The 20,721-nt window shown below is 44.0% G+C and overlaps 1 protein-coding gene across 1 annotated transcript in view; it reads left to right on the top strand.

Annotated features, from left to right (window-relative positions):
* Positions 1–1,041, top strand: part of LOC128334988 (cysteine-rich venom protein triflin-like) — a 55,728-nt gene extending 54,687 nt beyond the window's left edge. The window contains exon 7 of the mRNA XM_053272705.1: positions 914–1,041. Coding sequence (XP_053128680.1) covers positions 914–1,041 — 128 coding nt within the window. The remainder of the gene's footprint in view (positions 1–913) is intronic.
* Positions 1,042–20,721: the final 19,680 nt, after the last annotated feature.

Raw genomic sequence — 20,721 nt, 5'->3', positions numbered from 1 at the left:
GTTTTCATTACCCTTATTTATTTTCTTTCGCATTAGTTTTAAGAAAAGATTCAGCTGCTCTCCTGCTACATGTAACTTTTGTATCTTCTATTCAATTGGCATGAAATTTTCCAGCATTCTTACTATGTCTTTCAGGGAACAAATCTGCCAAAATTTAGACATACCAGAAAAAGGGTTCCTGTTTTCACCATCAATTTTTTAAAAAGAGACGTCTAGCCTACAGTACTTACTGCTATAAGCTTTTAATAAACTAAAACAATATACCAGGAACACAGACTCATAGAAGTTGGAATATGGCCAGTTCAAGGCTATGGAGCCTTGGTGGGGTCCCCATCCTACTTGCTCTCCAGAGAAACTCCATTATATTGCCCAGAGAAATTAGGCGAGGAAATGGGCAGAGGCAGTGGATCGTGCCCTCTCTCCCTCTGTGACTTATGATGGGGAGGGCTGAGCTCTGTGGTATTACCGAGGGCCGAGTGGGCTGGGGGGAACGGAGAGCAAGAGAACCCAAACTTCTGCCTGCTTGCTTAGGAGTGGGCAGTGCAGTCAGGAAGATTGTGCCTGCTGGGCCTAATCTCCATCTTTGTGGCAGGCAGAGCACAAGAATGCAAGTGGGCAGAAGCACTTGCTCATGCAAGCAGCTGTCATCTTCTCCTCAGTTGCTCCCCTGCACTCTTCCTCTGGTCTGTGCAGCCACCATGGGTGTTGGGCCTAAGTGCACACAATCCTCCCTCAGGCACTCACCAGAGAGAGGGAGGGAGGGGCCAGAGAAAGCAGAGGATGGGGCTGCTCCTGGGAACAGCTACAGCTTCCTGTCTGTTGGCGGTTTGCTTGCTTGTCTGAAATGAATTTACAAATGGACAGCTTTCTCTCTTCCCTGCATCTAACTTTGTTCTGGTTTGATCTGTTTCAGCCAACCCATGCAAATATATGGACAATCTCTCAGACTGCCAAGCAATGGTAGAGCAGTTCACCTGCAAATCTCCAGTGGTGGTAAAACAATGCGAAGCCACCTGTAAATGCAAATCACATATTAAATAGTACACTCTTGAGTGCCTTAGATCGATTTTGAGATGAAGGTTCTAACAGAAGAGAATGGGAGTTCAGCATCAAAAGCAAACATCTAAAAGCAAACATCCAAAATTCAGCATCAGAAGCAAACATCCAAAAACAAACATCCAAAAACTGGTCAAAATTTAGCATTAGAAAATTAATGGAGTTTTTTTTTTTTTTAAGACAATTTCTAAAACTGATTTGCAAAGAATGTAAGAAGAATTTATCAACACCTTTGTCAGTTATTTCTTTATCCTGTCTGCTTTATTAAATGTTTTGAACACTTCAGACCTAAACATCTGAATATTATGAAGTGTTCATAATTTCCTGTGTGTATTCTGTGCTATATGCTCATCCAGAATATTCTCCAATAAATTAGACATTAATGTAGGATTGCCAACCTGGCAGCAGTGGCATTGCCACCATTGAGAAAGTGGCGGTGTGGGGGGAACAAATGCTCCTGGGCTGTGGAGTTGTGGGGGCTCTGAGTGTGCCCCTCACCTCTCCCCCAGTGCTGCTGTAGTCCCATCAGTGGGCACCCCACATGCTCCCCTCCCCACTGCTTCCAGTCATCACACCTGCACCTTTCCCCAACAGGTGTATGGGGTCCATCCATCCATCCATCCATCCAGCACCCCACATGCTCCCCTCCCCACTGCTGCCAGTCATCACACCTGCACCTTTCCCCAACAGGTGTATGGGGGCCATCCATCCATCCAGCACCCCACATGCTCCCCTCCCCACTGCTGCCAGTCATCACACCTGCACCTTTCCCCAACAGGTGTATGGGGGCCATCCAGCCAGCCAGTCCTTTCTTTTGCTACTTTGAAAGGAAAGATGTACCCAGCCAGGCTGGAGAAGAAAGCTCTGGCCTGCACAGGATGGGCCCTGCATTGGTGCCCAGCAGCGGCAATGCCTCTGTGTCAGCATATTGATGCAGCCAGAAGAGGCATGGCTGGCCTGGGGTGGTAACATGGCCAGCAGAGCAGGGTTAGATGTGGCACCTGGCAGCAGTAGGGAGGGGATTGTGTGGAGTGTCCACTGAATGGACTGCAGCTGCACTGGGGGAGAGGTGCCCTGAGTGCTCCCACAAGGCATGGTGCCAACTCTCCCATCCTGTCCCAAGGCTGCCGCCAGGTTTTCTATACCTCTGCCTGGCAGGTTTGGCCTGGAGTCTAAGAATCCGAATCAAACCCTAGATCATGTTGAAAGCAACTCTGGAGATTTAATGGCTTGATAGGACAAACATTGGAGAAAAAATATTAGAAAAATATAGATCCAGAAATCATTTCCGTCAGAGTTGGAATCCCTACATTAATGTTATAACTGCTTTAAGCTGTACATGAATCTGTAAGAGGAACATTCTTGTGTAGTCCCAAGTCGAGCATTCCCATTGATTTTGTTTTTTAAAAATTGGGAAATAACTACCAAAAAACCTTAATATATTACGTTCTACTTTTAGGCATTGATTGTTAAGTTTCATTTGTTTGCAGCAGAGCTTTTTGATTGTACAAGTGAAACGAATCTTGCAAAATAAATATATTCATGCACTTCACTGGTGCTCATTCATGATTGCTCTTAATTCTTTACTACTTCAGAATTAACTATGGTTACAATCCTGCAGCTAGTTCGTATACTAGCTTATAATATATTAACATGAGGAACTGGAAGGAAACATGATGAGCACCAAATTCATAGTGAAGAAGCCATTTGATCACTTCACCATGCATCCAGATCACAGACTTAAAATACCATTGCCAGTGCATTTCTGGAACATTTGTGTTGCTACAGTAAACTTGTGGTTTATACAATTTTGGCATACACTGGAGAAATTGTGTGAAGAATACAACTATTCTTGATCTGCCTAGATAGGTGGTGTTTTGTTTTGTTTTTGAACCTTTGAATAGTATTCAAAGTATTGCCAGAATACTTTGTATAAAAGTCAGAATTTGGCATTTCACTTCCAACACATCCTGTTGCTGTGTATCATTGTATGCATGTGCACTACAGTGCCAGGTTGTTGCGCTTACTGCAAGACTGTCGTGTGTATGTCCATCATTCCTCATTGACCCTGCCCCTCTGTACCTGCTAGCACCAATCACAGGAAAAAGCTTTGCTTCTTGAACTGCTAGAATCTGCTGAGCTCTGGGCCAGTACCAACTTTGTATTAGTCAAAAGGGACTCCACTTGGATTCATCAAATGACTAGTCAATCCTGAAACCTTGCATGAGTTCTCATGGAACAGGGTGGGCAACTCAATCATATGGTCCTGGCAAGTAGCCTATGTTCCTTCAGTAGCAACTCAAGAGTTTTTAAAAAATTGCTACAAAATAAACAAATAGAATATAAAGGATACTCTTTCCACTCACACCCACTGCAACTCCACAACTCCAACATCAGTCAAGGTTTTGCTCTCAGGTAATTTCCTTAGCCTCTATGCACAGAAAGCAAAACTCAGCAGAAAACAAGAAGATTTCAGTGCTGATCTCACTCAATCCATCTCCTCCTTCCTCCACTAAACAAATATCACAGAGGTATGCTCTGCAGTCTTCCCCAGTTGTCCCTTCAGCTGATATCACAGATCAGCCCATAAGGACCACATGAAGAACTGGGACACAGGAGAGCAACCACTGCCCTGTAGAGTGCTCAGGCCTACACTCTGTACCAACAATGCTCCTGTTCCAGGGTGAAACCCAGAGCCAAATGCAAGGTTAAGCTGTCCTGCAGCAGGATGAGTATCTCGAGCTGCGCCTCCTTTGAGGAAGACTTTAGGTCAAAAGAAGCTGGGCTCAGACTGGGAAGCCTGCCCTCCCCAGACATGATATGGAAGTGGAAGGGTTACTTCCTGAGGTGCACTGGGCCTGGCTGGTGGTTTGGCCCTTGGAGGCTGGGGCAGGACTACTTCCTCAGGTGCACTGGGATTGATGACCCCTGGGGCTCCTGCTCCATGGGGGTCTCTGACAAAGTGGTGACTTCATTGGCTTCCTCCTGACCCCGTCTCCCCCATCCTTCATGTCATTAGACCCCTCCTCTGTCTGGGGGCCAGGAGCCATGATGTCAATGCAATTAGAACCACACACGGACATGCATGGGTGGCCACATCATAGCCTGTTTTGCAAACAAAACTGTTTTGCAATGGGCAACTTGGGGGCACATTATTATGGTGAATATTTATATACCACTTTTCATCAAAACATGTCTGAAAGTAGGTTACTTTTTTTTTTTTTTAAAGGGGGGGGATAAGATTGTTCATGGCACGTGAACAAGGCACATACACAAGCGCACAGGGCCACTGCATGGGCAAAGCCAAAGGCAGCTGCAACAGCCAGGCACTAGCCCATTGGGGAAGAGGGCTATGATGGAAGCAGGAAAGATGAGGGTTTGGATCCTGCTCCTGGAAGAAGCTGGTATGCCTTCCTTAGCAGCAAAGCCAACTTCATGGGTTTTATCCTACTAGAACCATCATTTTGAATGGAAAGAGGCAGGGCAATGGTAGAAGCCAGTCAAATCAGCAAACAGTCAGGCAAAAGCCCCGGCCTCTCCTTGCCAAGAATAATGCCCAGCCACAACAGCCAGCATTGCCTAGAGGAACATTTGCAGAGACCCAGATCCTCGGTCTCCCACTTCAGATCAATGCGGGTAGCTTTTGGTTTTAATTTTTAATTTTTGCAGAGATGTACACAAGGAGGAGGCATTGCATAGTGGAAGTCCTCCCTGTAGGATCCTTGATCACAGCATCTCCAGAATCAGGCTGAGAAAGAGAGCGGGGGGCAGGGGGAGGAAAGAAGGAAGAAAGGAAGGATGGACTCCTCTTTGGTAGACATAGCAAAGATGCAGCTAAGCTTACCCAAGTAGCACTAGGCTAGGTAGAAATTTGGGTGCATGCAGGTCAGGTCAGCTGGCTAAATGCTCAAGCCCTATTTTGCCCTGCCTGCTGCATCCTCTTTCTACTTTGTCTACCAGTTAGAGATGTGGTTGCTTGCCAATATGTCTGTATAATGTTTGAAAACCCTCCAAACTACCTTTCAAAACTGAATGCTGTATTTATCTAAATAGAAGGTGACTCTGAATGTAAGACGTTGCCTTAAAAGACAGAGACTAAATACAGGTCACACCTATATTTATCCCAAAGAGGGAGGAATCTGAATCTAAGATGACACCCCACCCTCATTTAATAGGGAAAAAAATGCAGGGTGGGGGACTTCATCTTAGATTAGTTAGTTATAAGTTTATTTGGTCATTGACCAGCATCTTAGATTAAATATGGAGTAGGAGTTAGATCTAATTGGCCTGGTGTGTAGAGAATTTGCTTTTACACTCCATTAACTGCTATAAGCTGTTCTTTGTATTAAGTGGTTTCAACTCTCATGGTAATTTTTCTTTGTAACTTGTTTTAATTAACCTTGCTGATATTAATGTTGTTGAATTTTTGATATCAGGTTTATTGAAACTTTTAATTGGAAATCTTTGTTACATTCATAAGGTATCAGTATTTCATTCATTCATTATTACATTTCCAAGCAGCTCTGGGTGGTTTACAAAACCAAAACAAAATATAATCATTTAAAAATCAACTTAAAATCATATAAAATCTAAACACCTCATTTAATGGTGCAGAGGATTTAAGACCAGCCTTTGTCTCAGAACAAGCCCACATGAGGGGAAGAAAAATGCTGAATCATTCCCTCCATGTTTGCTCAACAAAAGCTGTTCTTTAAAATGTAAATTATTCCTTTGGTAGTCCAATCACTACTACCATGACCACTCTTTAACAGAGTTTATTTTCCTCCTGGTGTGGGCAAAATTCCAGGGAAACTCTCTTTCTCTTTGCCAATGGAAAAATACAAAAACCCCTCCATGTGCAGCTTCCATGTGGTGAGAAAACTTGGTAGGTTGCTGAGCAATTAACATTGAGACATGTTTACATCAGAGTCAAACCCCTTTTCCTGAGTTAAAAATCCACTCAGAGGCAGGTAAAATACAAAGAACAAAAAGAGAAAAACTTTATTCAAAATACTACAGACTGCTTTAGTCTGAGGCTCTCTCAGCTTTTAGTTACAGGTAACAGAAACACTCAGTACTTGCAAGAATACTTCAAAAAGCACCCTCAGATGATATTGGGGCAGCACACTTTAAAAATGGTGGTTACTCAGTTGCAAAGAACATAAATGTAAGAACATACCATAAAGCACCTTTGGGAGTCTACAGAGACTTTTGCAACACCCTAGTGGGAAAGAAAGGGCATAGGCTCAGTTTCTCTAAGTTTGTTACATTACAAATAAAAACACAATAAACCAGTTGTAAGGATTTGCAAAGCACAAAAAGAAAGAAATCTAACGTGAGCTAACTAACAAACTGTTCCCTCAATAAACCTTTCAGAAGCCCACAGGCCCTGGCTTCCTTCCCCCTTGAACTCACCCCAAACTCCTGGAGAAATTTCAAGCTTCCTGCAATCCTGCCTCTCAAGGATCTGAAGATGTCCTTCCATGAGACAATTCTTCAGTCTAGCTTTTGACCATAAGGCAGCAAAAGATCCATTGCTGCTCCTCACTAAGCCTTCCATCTGTCCTCTCTTACCCCACTCCTAGCTCCTTCTGCACAAAGACACACTTCTCTTCCTCCCTCAGGGTCCCACCCACCATATGTTGAGTGGCTGTTCCCTAGCCTATCAGTCAGGACAGGGTTTACTTCCAGTTCACTCTTTAGGGTAAAGGAGGGCCGATTGCTATGAATGGATTTTTATATGTTTGTGAGTATCCTAATTGTTTCTTCTTTTGCCTAGAGAGCTATGACACCAAGTTAGATTAGGGCTTTTTCTTCCAGATTTCACTTCATCCCAAGTTATGCTTGAGTTTTTAAAATCTTGTTTTGCCCCAGAGTTTTTGGAGATAAATCAAAGCAGGTGCTGACATAAGTGATAAGAGCAAATCACGCCTATGAAGTGCAAATACTATAGAAAGCTACCCAGAAGCAAAAAGTGGATTTCTCTCTTTGCTGCTCTTTTTTGGAGTTGGGGGGAGATCCAGGAAGGAGAGAGACTTTGCAGTCTGCAGAGTGCTTTCCTTGTAGAAAAGGAGCATTCCCTTGCTATCAATAGAAAGGAACATAAATTCTGCCAAAAGAAATGCAAGGAGACGATAAGATATGCAAAGTGAGAGTCTGAGGAGCATACAGCTAGAAGGGGGCTGCCAAAGCAGAGCCAATGCTGCAGGAAGGCTGACATATGCTGAGGAATTATGTGTGTGTGTGTGTGTTGGGGGGCGGGGCGGAGAATTGTGATTGGAGAATAGAAAGCCATAAGAACATAGGAAGCTGTCATATACTGAGTCAGACCATTGGTAGCTCTAGCTCAGTGTTGCCTTCACAGACTGACAGTGGCTTCTCCAAGGTTGCAGGCAGGAATCTCTCTGCCCTATCTTGGAGAAGCCAGGGAGGGAACCCGAAACCTTCTTCTCTTCCCAGAGTGGCTCTGTCCCCTGAGGGGAATATCTTACAGTGCTCACACTTCTAGCTCCCTTTCATATGCAACCAGGGTAGACCCTGCTTAGCTAAGGGGACAAGTCATGCTTGCTACCACAAGACATGCTGATGGCTAATTTAGCAGAAGTGTGTGTTGACTTCAGCAGAGTCAGCTCACAGAGAGTGTTTTAATTACAGTACCAAACCCTTGGGAAAAAAGGGAGGTGTGGCCATTGGCCACAAGCAAAACATGGAAGTGAGCTGTGTGTGAACCGACACAAAAGAAAACTCGGAGCAGAGAGAGGAGGGGCTGCTTCCCTAATGCTGTGAGTCTAATTCGAAGTGGCTCCACTGGCCAGACAGTCTGAGAGCAGGAAGCCCTCTCTGTAAAGGCTCCTGGATTTCTTCCCCCTTCACTCCTGGTCCTTTCCTACCTTTCAGAGGTACACTTCCTTCAACAGATGTAGAAGCCTAATACTGTTATCATTACAGAATGGAATTCTTTATGTATATAAACTTGCAGTGGTATTCTTGAATTAATTGCTGTTGTTTCTGGGTTTTTGTGTGTATTGTGAGCAACTTTGAGCACCTTTTCAGTGGACAAGTGGCATATACATTAAAATTTAATTTAATTTAATTTAATTGTATCCCTCATTGAGAGTGCCTGTTGTCTCCTTTAAAAAATTTTTTTAATTTTTTTCATACCCAGGGTCAGGGGAGTGTACAGAAACCCATACATTGACTGCAGATGGCCCTGTTTCACTAGCCTACCTTACATTGGTTATCAAAGAGAAGAAGTTGAGACTCACATCAGCATGTTCTAGTGCAGGGGTTCTCAATGCTGGGTCCCCAGATGTTGTTGGAATTCATCTCCCATAATACCCAACCAAAGGCCACTGGGGCTGGGGATTATGGGAGTTTCTGGGGACCCAATGTTGAGAACCCCTATTCTAGTGTATCGCCAGAACAGGAACCTTGCGGTGCTGTTGGAACATGCAGAATAGCAATTGGTTTCCAGAGTTGGGCAGGGAAGGAAAAAGGATACTCTTGCTTTTCTACCCTCCTGGAAACTTTCCCCACTGTAAGGGGGCTGACTGCAAGCCCCAAGCATGAATGCTTTACTGCTGTTTTCGGGGGCAAGGTGTTATGGAATGTGGAGGAAAAAAAGGAGTTCCACTTCATTTTCTCACTTCTGAAACTTCACATAATACTGTAGGAAAAGGATTTTGTTAAACCTTATGGCACATATCGTGAGAGAGAGCCAGCATGGTGTAGTGGTTAGAGTGCTAGACCAGGACCAGGGAGACCTAAGTTCAAATTCCCATTCAGCCATGAGACTTGCTGGGTGACTCTGGGCCAGTCACTTCTCTCTCAGCCTAACCTACTTCACAGGGTTGCTGAGAGGAGAAACCCAAGTATGTAGTACACTGCTCTCAGCTCCTTGGAGGAAGAGCGGGATATAAAATGTAGATAATAATAATTAATATACCTCTGAGCCCAATCCCCACTGGTACAATATGCTCTTACAGGATCAATCAGGATAGCTTTCCTGGCTGTTTGCTTTTTTTCCACTGGAGAATGCACAGATCTCATTAGATCATTTTTAATGGGAAGTTCTCCTCCCCCCCACTCCAGCCCTCATTAATTTTGATGTAATATAGTTATTTCCTCATGCCTTGGAAATCCCCTGACTGTGCATAAACCGCTACCTTGCCTTGCCTGTCGGTGATCCTATTTCACTGCTCTACTGGTTGGCACATGGAGCCACTATGTTTGCTTGACATGATATGATCTAAAGCATGGTATATGGAGGACAGGATAAGGATTTATGTCTAAAAAGAGAAGGAAGACTACTACCTAACTCTACTCATGAGCGTTTAAGGTTGCATTTATAACCTATAATTGTAGCTATTAGCTGGAACAAATGATGAACCTCAAGTTGAACAAAGCACTGTTAACTTTCTTCTTAAACTTATGTGCTTACCAACATGGTTCACTGTGTCTTCCTACCATGTACTCAATTTGAATTTATATCCTTCTATAATCTCCGCATAACAAATGCAGATGTCTCAAATGACAAAAAAAACCCTTCCCTTAGCATCATAAAAGAGCATATGATTCTGTCAGAAAATGTTCGCCAACACTGTACTGTTGCCTATCAAGTAATTATGAACATATTGTTTCCAAAAAGTCCTCCAACAATGGGAACTGAACGCCTAATCTAGCACCCATTTAATATTAGTTCTTTAAAAAAAAATAAAAGGGTATTGCCAAACATTTAATGGTCAATGATGACCAACTGCAAACATTCAACATGTTAGGCAAAGTCAGTCTAAGGGTGCTTTCATACAATAATCAGGCCTGTGCCTGAACTAACTGACCCCAGTGGAGAGACAACATTGATCTGCAGATGAGCTAATATTTATTTTGTTTTGTTTTGTTTTGTTTTTACATGTATATACTATGGGCTTGATTGGGCTTGTCCTTTCATCTTTTCTGTATGTGCTTGCACTTCCTGGCAGTTGTTCTCACAGCGGTTCTGACAGTAGCTCATAAGTTAATTGCATTAAATGACTTCAGGTTCCTCTGAGTAGGTCACATAGCCACATCTGTGTTGCATTCTGGTGATAACTATGATAACTATGTGATAATTATGATAACAGACAATTATGACAATGAACAAGAGCATCACACAATTGCACCCTTGAAATGGCTTTCTGCTTTCTGCCTGGAAATAAGTAGGGCTATCAAATGATTAAAGAGAAAAGAAGATTATGGGAATGCTGAAAGGATTAACGGATACTACACACTTACTTGCAAGTTGCATTATTGGTTTTGAAAAATACTTCATGGTAACTGGCTTCGTTAAGATCTCCTTCCTCATGGAGGATGAGATCAGTCTGCTACAGCTGTTAAAAATTTATAGGCAGCTCTGTCTTTCTTTCATGGGGTTTGTTTAAATGGCACCGGCTGACATTCAGACCAACAAAGCACTGATGCAGCTATGGGGACAGGGCAATTTCCATCCATTTCCCTTTCCCTCTGAAGCTGACTGTGACTCCCAAATACATGTCCCAGAGGGTTGCACCTCCCCTGTAGAATCAGTGTGGCATTAGTTGCACCAGCACTTTGTGAGTCTGGGTGTCTGCCACGGTTTACTGAAGTCTCATTTTTAACAGCAATCTGCATTGTCTGGGCTTATCCATGGATGCCAGAGGTGCACCTAGGTAATTCTGGAGCCTGGAATGCAAGAATCTAGAACAGATATATGTGTGCAAATATGCATTAGCAGAAACATTTCAACACACAACTTAGCATATTCCCACTCCACATATTTCTTTCCCCATTCCCCACTCTGTCATGCCTTGCGTAGGTCACGCTTGGCCATTCGGTGCAATTCAGGCCAGTGCAGTGGTGTGGCAACAGACTAAAGAGAATTGGGGCCCCCCAGGGGATGTAGAGGCCCTGGACTTCAGTCCAAAAGTTGTGCCTCTGGGTGTGCTTCGGGTTTTCAATGCTAGTGGCAGTTCAATGTTTATATCTCTTTAGCTCCAGTTGCTATAGAGCAGGGATGCACCAGTGCAGCAAGAGAGCAAACTAACATAATTTCCAAACTAACACCCTCCCATTCCCCAGGAAGTGCAACCCTCTAGGACATATTTTCAGGTAGCACAAAGGGCTTCCTGGGGAAGGGAAGGGCATTAAAAATGGCCACTGACTCACTGCACCAGTGCAATTCGTTGGGAAGTTCTGTTAGGCTGCACTCTCACTACATTGGCGCATCCTTGCTCTGTATGTCAGTCACTGTTCCCCACATTTCCCAGGTTGGGCCCCAATACCCTGTAGATCAGGGGTGCACAACTCAAATACCAACCATAACTTGGTGTGTGTGTGCATCAAGGTAAATGTCCAGGACATTAATGAGTACATTAAAAGTAAATTATTAAATATAAACGAAAGCAGTTATTAGTTACCACAGCCTGAGGAGGGAAGAGGAGGCTGCTAGCAACCTTTTGTCCTCCTTGTCCCTTGTGCATTTTCAAAGCTTACAAAGGTTAATTTTGAAAGGGGGCTGACCCCCACCAGGGCCATGGGGCAAGGCAGGATTTTGCACCTCATCTCAGGTGTCATAAAACTTTGGGCAATCTTTGGAGCCAGCAAAAAAGAACCCACCGGCTGGATCCAGCCCCTCGGCCTTACGTTGTGCAGGCTTGCTGTAGATCCAGGTTAAGAGGAATGCAGAAACACCCTAACTGTCAGATATTTTTCTTTGGAAGAAACCTTGGAATCCAAAATTCTCTTTTTATACATTTGGGTGCCAGAACTAGAGAGGAGGAGTCAATAACTGCAAATTCACCATGATTCCCTTGGGGAAAAGGGAATTAATGGCTTAGGCCCAGGGTGTTTAAGAGAATGCCTTCTTCGTTATGAATCCCGCCACCTATTAAGATCTTCAGGGGAGGTTCGTCTGAGGGTGCCACTGGCTCATCTGGTAACAACTCAAAGGCAAGCCTTCTCTGGAGTTGCACCAGATCCATGGAACACACTTCCTGCTGAGATGAGAGCTATTCCATCCCGGTTGACCTTTAGGAAACAGCTGAAAACAAATCTCTTCAGCCAAGCTTTATAGCTATTTAGTGGCTTTTAGCTATTTTAATTTGAAATTTTATGTTTTAAATTGTTTTAAAAATATTGTTTGTTTTATTTTAATGTTGTAAACTGCCTAGAGACTTCAGGAGTGGGCGGGACACAAACATGCTAAATAAATTAATAAATAAAAACTTATATGTGAGCTTGGGAAAGGTCTGTGGTTTGCTTTCAGGACAACAGAAGGTCATTATAGAGCTTAGATTCTGCAGAAAGATTATATAGCTCACATTTAAATTCGATGTGGTTTTTAGAATAATTTACTACTATTACTGCTAACTACTATTTACTACTACTGAGAATTTACTACTACTACTACTACTATTTATATACTGCTTTGCAACAAAAGTTCCCAAAGTGGTTTACACAGAAAAATAAAAATAAATAAGCCCTTTCCCCAAAGGGCTCACAATCAGGGGTGGAGCCACCATTGGGCCAACAGGTTCAAAAACCCAGGCCACCGCCCCTCAGGGGCCACGCCTCGTGGCCCCAGACATGCCCACAATGTCTGACATCAGACGTGAGGGGCGTGATTTAACTCCTGAATGAGGCTGCACGGCCCCATTTGGGAGTTAGATTGGCCGGCGCTGCATTCACAGTGCAGCTGGAGTGGTTCTCCCTGCCTTTAAAAAGCAGTGAGAGTGGGTCCTACCACACTACAAATACAGTGCTGGCCGACTGAGCTCCTAAACAGGGCCACATGGCCCCGTTTGGAAGCAAAAGCACGTCCCTGTGTTTGACCTCAGATCCGGGTGCGTGGTTAAATATTCCTTGCATCTGATGTCAGATGCAGGGGGTAGGGCTAGGGGGGCCATGGCAGAGGCAGCAATCCAGGCTGCCACTGGCATCCCTCCATGACTGCTCACAGTCTAAAAAGAAATATAAGGTAGACACCAGCAACAGCCACTGGAGGCATGCTGTGCTGGGGTTGGATGTGGCCAGTTGCACTCCCCCTGCTCAATAAAGAAATTTACCACTTTAAGAGGTGCCTCTTTGCTTCATAAGCAGGGGAACTTGGTAGGAAGATTATGTAAGGGGCAGAGGGAAATCCAGGACCAACAAATGGAAGTACTTTTTCACACAACACATAATCCACTTGTAGAATTCTCTGCCACAAGATGTGGTGACAGCCGACAACCTGGATGGCTTTAAGAGGGGTTTGGATAACTTCATGGAGGAGAAGTCTAGCATCAGCTACTAGTTGGAGGGCTATAGGCCACCTCCAGCCTCAAAGGCAGAATGCCTCTGAGTACCAGTTGCAGGGGAGTAACAGCAGGAGAGAAGGCATGCCCTCAACTCCTGCACGTGACTTCCAGTAGCATCTGGTGGGTCACTGTGTGAAACAGGATGCTGGACTAGATGGGCCTTGGGCCGGATCCAGCAGGGCTGTTCTTATGATTTTGGTCATCAGGGGGCACATCCATCTGTTGGGGATTATCTAGCTCTGGATTTTATGCATCAAACAGGGTGTTGAACTAGATGGCTTACAAGGCCCTCTTCAGCTCTATAATCCAATGAGACCCTATACTACACCAGCAAGGGGATGAACAAGGTCTTGCCTAAAATACACACCCAACCATTAAAATAGCATCGGCGGGCAACATAATAGAAAGGGAACAATATTGTTGGCATTAACTGGCATTCTTGCTGTGAGGATCAACAACAGGTCTCTTTCATAATATTGCCCTTGGGGGAAAATGGGATATGAGATTTAGTGAGGCGAATCTCACGATCAGGGAGATTCGCCAGATGAGGTTAGGTGGAGACAAGCAAGCCTACAGCATTGGGTGGCCAGATTGGCTGCCCACCCAACTGCCACTCCATCATGGAGCTGGTGGGGACTGCGGGGATTAGGGGCCGTGCGGCCCCCAGAAGTTCCAGGATGCCCTATGCTAGTGCACGGGGCATCCTGGAGAGACCCCCGAGGGTCAGGGGTCTACTCACATGTCACCGTGCCCTGCAGCGTCACACGATCAAACAGACAAGATTAACGGACCGCTCGCTCCCTTAGCCCAATTTCAGCCGATCATGAGAATAGCCTGATTAGGGTTTTGTTTTGTTTTTTTAAATTCCCGTTAACGTGATCTCAGCCTGTATTCTGATATTCTTCCTGGAAGTCTGGCTGCTGGTTACAATATTTATTTATTTATTGTATTTATACCTTGCTTGTCAACTGAATGATCCTCAAGGCAACATCAAATAGATTGCAGGAATAATAAGTATTAAATCCCCTCCTCCACAGTTTAGCAAGCTTTAGCCCCCTGGCTGCAGAGACAAGAAGGTGCTCCCCTTTGGATTTGCCATCCCTGAGCAACTGGCAATTGGATAATGTGGAGAATAATGACATTCCCCAAACTGATGATTGGAAGGCAGGCACATTTAACATGGGGGTGCAGGTTGATGGGTGGAAACATCAAGGGGTCATTCTCAACTGAGCTGAACGAAGAGAATAAGATATATTGGAGAAGGCACACTCCAGGGGTTAAACCAGGCCTGCTCAATTTAGCCCCCCCACCCTGCAATTCCCATAATCTCCAGCCACTGTGGTCAATGGCCAGGGATTATGGGATCTGTAGGCCAATATCTGCAGGAGGGCTGAAGTTGATCAGCCCTGGGTTAAAAGATGAGAGATCCATGACTGGACCTCATGATCACTGCTTCTTGGTTTTACTCAAATATAATTGACAGGTGCTGCCAGTTTTGCTCAAGCAGAGATGGGGGAAGGGGTATTTAGTTAAATAATTCTTGTTATGGGACTGTTAGTCCCATGAGGGGGGGAAATGCAGGGAAAATGTTGAGAGATTCAGTCATCAATTGTATATTTGGAAGATTCAGTCATCAATAATATGGAGTTTGGCCCCTAGGTATCTCAAACTCAAAGACTATAACTTTCATAGGTGATTACAGTATATTAACAAAATCAAGATAGTCTAACCTTGTAGTGCTGGATATATGGATGATGGTTGTCAGGAAAGACCTGCTATGCCCCTTTTTTTCTGATGCTGAGCTGGCAATCATCACTGTAGTTTTAGTCACCTTATGGCTGGACTACTTCTGCGGGTCTATGAAGTGCTGCCTTTGAAGTTGTCAGAAATTTCAGGTAGTATAGAACAGGGATTCTCAATGTTGGGCCCCCAGATATTATTGGACTTCAACTCCCATAATCCCCAGCCCTAGCAGCCTTTGGTTGGGGGTTATGGGAGTTGAAGTCCAATAACATCAGGAACATAGGAACATAGGAAACTGCCATATACTGAGTCAGACCATTGGTCTATCTAGCTCAGTATTGTCTTCACAGACTGGCAGCAGCTTCTCCAAGGTTGCAGGCAGGAATCTCTCTCAGCCCTATCTTGGAGAAGCCAGGGAGGGAACTTGAAACCTTCTGCTCTTCCCAGAGCGGCTCCATCCCCTGAGGGGAATATCTTAGAGTACTCACACTTCTAGTCTCCCATTCAGATGCAACCAGGGCAGACCCTGCTTAGCTAAGGGGACAAGTCATGCTTGCTACCACAAGACCAGCTCTCCTCTCCTTAGGAGACCCAACGTTGTGAATCCCTGGTATAGAACATGTGGACTTGACTGAGTCAGATGTTGGGACACACATTTTAGAATAAAAGGAAAGTATATTAACACGATTACATATCTCCAAACTGAATGGACCATGGAACAATATTATATCACTTTCTGTTGTCTGCACTGACTTCTGTTGTCTTCCAACATAATTCCTTGGGGTGTGGGGGAAATCAGTCCAAAAGATGTCTACTACAAATGGGACAGGTCTGTTGTGAAGTTTTTCATCATCATCCAGAATGTTGCCCTTTCATTCCAACATGGCTAGAGGATGTGCACATTTCTCCATGATCTTCTAAGATACACATCTACCAAGCTTCCAAAGCAGCCTCAGTAGCATCAAAGAATCGTTTCATCTTTCTCAAAACTTGTATATTTTAGTAAGGTATTCTAACCTCACACTATTCTGTAATTACCTGTACAAATTTGTGGTTGATTAATACACGATATTTTAAAACCAGTTAATTATTAAAATAAAATCTCTAAAACATCAAACTTGAATTGGCAGCTTTTTCCAGAGAAACTATAAGAATTGAAACAAATGTCACTTGGTGCTAGTGTAGGGTGTTTTGTTTTTTTAAAAGCAGTACTAATTTACAAAGCAGGAAGTCTTCCTCCTATATATTCACCTTCTCCGTGCAATCTAGATTTAAACCTTGTAGCCCAGCCCTTCAGAAGACACCGAAAGAAACACATTGGGAAAGGTAATGTAAGAAGCTTTTTATTTCAACAGACGTTATGCTGAAACTAATATCTTTAAATACATAATTCACTTCCCCTTAAACATCATAATGAATGTTTAGCATCTGAAGCTCCATTGACAATACTGTAAAAGGAAGAATTAGTAAACTGTAGACAGTAAAATGAATCTTGTTCATACTACTTTCCTGGTTCAAAATATGATTTCCAGGAAAGAAAATGAATAGATAACTTGAGAAAAGCGGGTATGGGTTATTTTGTACTACAAATGGTAAATATCATAGCAGTTCTTACCACCTAAACATATGGTTTGGATTCTAACTAGTACTTCCACAAATGGAAGAGATTCCATTCAGATAAGGGGGAAAGGAGCAATTTTCATCAATCCTCATTTCCCTCTGCTACTCACTGCCCCCCCGCCACAAAATCTGTTCTTGAGGTTCCCCTAACCCCAAGAGACATATTTTTGAGAGGCACAGAGGCTGCAGAGGAAAACGAGGAGTTGAGGAAAATCACCTCTCCTCAAACAGAACTTCTGTTTGCAGAAGAACTAGCTGGGATTCAATCCAATCCAATCCAATACCTCAGCTGTAATGTAGTTTCTTCAGTAAGAGTCCTCCTGGTTGGTTGGATGGAATGCAAGTTAAAGCAAAATTGTTTAGATCATTTATCATTCTTTAGCTACTTGAAAAACCTGAATTTTGTTCCTCGGGGGCTGGAGTCTCCAGTGCTAGACAAGTCAAGTCACATTTATTGTACTTACCCATAGGCCATTACAACAAAACACTGACCTCCACTAAATCATGGCAGGGATGAATACTATACACATTAATATATTAGACCAAGGAATCACCTGAATAATAAATAGTCACTTTATTAAAATACTATTTATTTATTTATTTATTTATTTATTTATTTATTTGAGACATTTAATATACGGCTCACTCCGAAGACTCCAGGTGGTGCACAACAAGATGCAAACAGGCAACATTAAAAATTACATTCTAAGTTAAAAACTAAAATAACTACCAAAGAACAGAAAAATAAACTACAGGGCAAAAGCCTGGCAAAAGAGAAAAATCTTCAATAGCAATGTGAAGATCGGTAAGGAAGGGGCTAGCCAGATCTGTAGAGGGAGAGAGTTCCAAAGGAGCGGGGCAGCAACTGAAAAGGCCCTTTCACGAGTCCTAGAGCCCCAAACATCTCGGAAATCAGGGACTGACAGAAGGGCCATCTGAGATGATCTAACCAGACGGGATGTAACTGGATGGGAGAGGCAGGTCTGTAGGTAGACAGGCCCCAGGCCCCTCAAGGCTTTGAAGGTCAGAACCAGGACCTTAAATTGAGCTTGGAAGCAAAAAGGCAACCAGTGCAATGACTGTAGGAGAGGCATTGCCCTGTCATATTTTCTGGCACCCATGATTATGCGAGCCACTGCATTCTGGACCCGCTGCAGCTTCCTGATCATCCTCAAAGGTAACCCTAGATAGAGAGCGTTACAATAATCTAAACGGGAGATAACAAGGGCATGGGTCATTGTCATTAATGCCTGCCGATCAAGGTAAGGGCGTAATTGGCGGACCAGATTAAGCTGGGCAAAAGCACTTCTGGCCGCAGCTCCCACCTGCTGCTCAAGCAGGAGACGTGAGTCCAAAAGGACCCCCAAATCGTGAACAAGCTCTTTTGAGGGCAGCGCCACCCCAGCAAAAACAAGGTTCACATCCAGCTGTTGGCCGTTACTAGGGCTGAATAAAAGTAATTCAGTCTTAGTGGGATTCAGTCTGAGCTTGTTTTGATTCATCCAGACCTTAATAGCTTCCAGGCATTGAGTAAGCACAGAAACAGCATCCCCAGAATGGTCTGGGATGGCAATATATAGCTGAGTATCATCAGCGTATTGATGAAATCTCAGCCCAAACTGGAGATGACCTGACCCAGCAGCTTCATATAGATGTTAAAAAGGACAGAGGCAAGAACTGAACCCTGGGGAACTCCATAAACGAGTGGCCATGGGTCAAAGCATCTGTCCTCCATGCATACTGACTGGACACACCTGCTAAGGTAAGAACGGAACCACTGTAAGACGGTGCCCCCGATACCCAACCCACGTAGGCAGTCGAGAAGGATAGCATGATCGATAGTGTCAAAAGCCGCTGAGAGATCCAAAAGGAACAAGAGAAGGACACTACCCTCATCAAGGTCCCGAAGAAGGTCATGTACCAGAGCGACCAGTGCTGTCTCTGTGCTATGTTTGTTTAAATTGTTTGTTTATGTCCATTTATGTTTCCAGACATGGCTACCAAGTACTATCATCTTGGTTTTACTATTATTAATGGGAACTTCTTGCTCTTTCTTATAATTGTTCCCAGATTTTACCAAAAATATTTTAAGGTTCACCAGGTTCATTGAGAGCAGCATCGTGTCATCTGTATATAGCAATACAAATAACTTCTAGTCCCTAAGAGACGGTGAAATGAAATTTAATGACAACAACTCTTTGACCACATTGTTGATGCAAAAATTAAAAGAAAAGGAGGTGGTTCACATGACCATTGAGCCAACGGAGAGGGCAAGGGGAAGGCAGGATTGTACCACCCTTCCCCCTAGATGATCTCTCCTGTTCTTCTTGGTGCGCAGCTCATGCACCCACACAAGTGGCTTTCCCAGGAGCCACATGTCCATCTGGAGGCCAGGACAATGCATCCTGACCGACAGATATCCCTAAATGCACCACTCGAGGGGCGCAGTACATTGATGGATTTTCCTTCAAGCTGGTCACTCTAAGCACCTGGCTCTGTCTGTGCTTGGGCTGCCTGCAGACACATGACCGGGGACCTAGTAAAAGTCTGAGGAAAATCCCTGGCTACCCGGAGAAGCCACACCAGGATCGGCCACAATCCTGGCACTTCATACGAGCAGGCCTACCTGGGTTGCGCAAGGGCTGCTGTAGCCTGGGTATGGCTGCTTGTATGAACACTCACATACATACCAGACTATGGGAAACACACCTCTATCGAGCAGCAGCGGTATAGGAAAATGCTGAAAGGCATCATCTCATACTGTGTGGGAGGAGGCAATGGTAAACCCCTCTTGTATTCTACCAAAGAAAACCACAGGGCTCTGTGGTCGCCAGGAGTCGACACCTACTCGATGGCATATTTTACCTTTATTAAGTTGATGGCAGCAAGGACTCAATGAAAAGAGACATCTGGAGTGACAGGGAGCAGATAATGGCTCTCTCCCCACCAAATCCTTTGAGTAACTGGCATTGCAAGTACCAAAGTATGTGGAGCATTTCAAAATTATTGTTTTTGGGCCACTTGGGAGAAGATTTGCTGGTGCACCATCATCTTAAGATGTCATCTTATGCCCCTTACACCAGGGGCATAACTATAATAGGGCAAGGGGAGAAAGTTGCCTGGGGGCCCACTGCCTTGCCCCCCCGAGGCAAGCCACATGACTGACTCCCCCGGCTGCGCACCCATGCAGGCTTCCTTCAGTTGTATTCATCCTCCGAAATTGACGTTAGTGTTAAGACCTGGAGCTACCAAAGCAGCATGACTTTCTCTAGTACCATTAAATGACTTGCACCTCTATTCAGCCTCATTTAAGATTTCTTTACTTCATGAGCTTAGCTTCAGTGAGGAGGGGGGCATTTTAAAATCTTGTCCCTGGGCCCCCTCCAAACTTGCTACGCCCCTGCCTTACACTACATGAGCCAATTGCCAGACTCTCATGCAACACAGGCTTCTTTTTGTATCAAGCATCCCTTTTTGTATCAAGCAACCACACCTCCTCCCTACAGATGTAATATTCTCGGAAATTTTGAAGCCATTGAAAAAACCCTGTTCCCCCCGCAACCCTCCATATGTACCAGTATCATATTTATACAACATCTTGTATAAACATAGTGGCTAACATCCTGACTAAATGATTCCATTAGTCATGACTTACTTGTCCGATCCATTTCATACCTGCCAACATGTCCCTATTTCCCCATTCACCTGAAGGTATTCAATTTCAGTGAGTAATTTAGTCAGGATGTCAGCAACTTTACTGTTTTAAAGACACAAAATGAATTATGTACAACTTAATTGAAACTTAAGATTTCCCTTAAAAAAAAACACAACACCACTAAGGCTTCTATATTTTTACATTTCATAAACACACCAAACAAATAATTAAAATGATATCTAGTGCTAGAGATCAACATCCAAGCCACTATAACCTGAACAGGTATCTCCTGAGGCTTTGCTATCCACAACAAGCCTTCAGCAGCATTTCCCCCCTTTG

This window comes from Hemicordylus capensis, chromosome 1, assembly GCF_027244095.1.
Source record: "Hemicordylus capensis ecotype Gifberg chromosome 1, rHemCap1.1.pri, whole genome shotgun sequence".
NCBI classification, from domain to species: Eukaryota; Metazoa; Chordata; class Lepidosauria; order Squamata; family Cordylidae; genus Hemicordylus; species Hemicordylus capensis.
The sequence above is the reverse complement of the archived record's forward strand: the minus strand, read 5'-3'. Positions and strand labels throughout refer to the sequence as shown.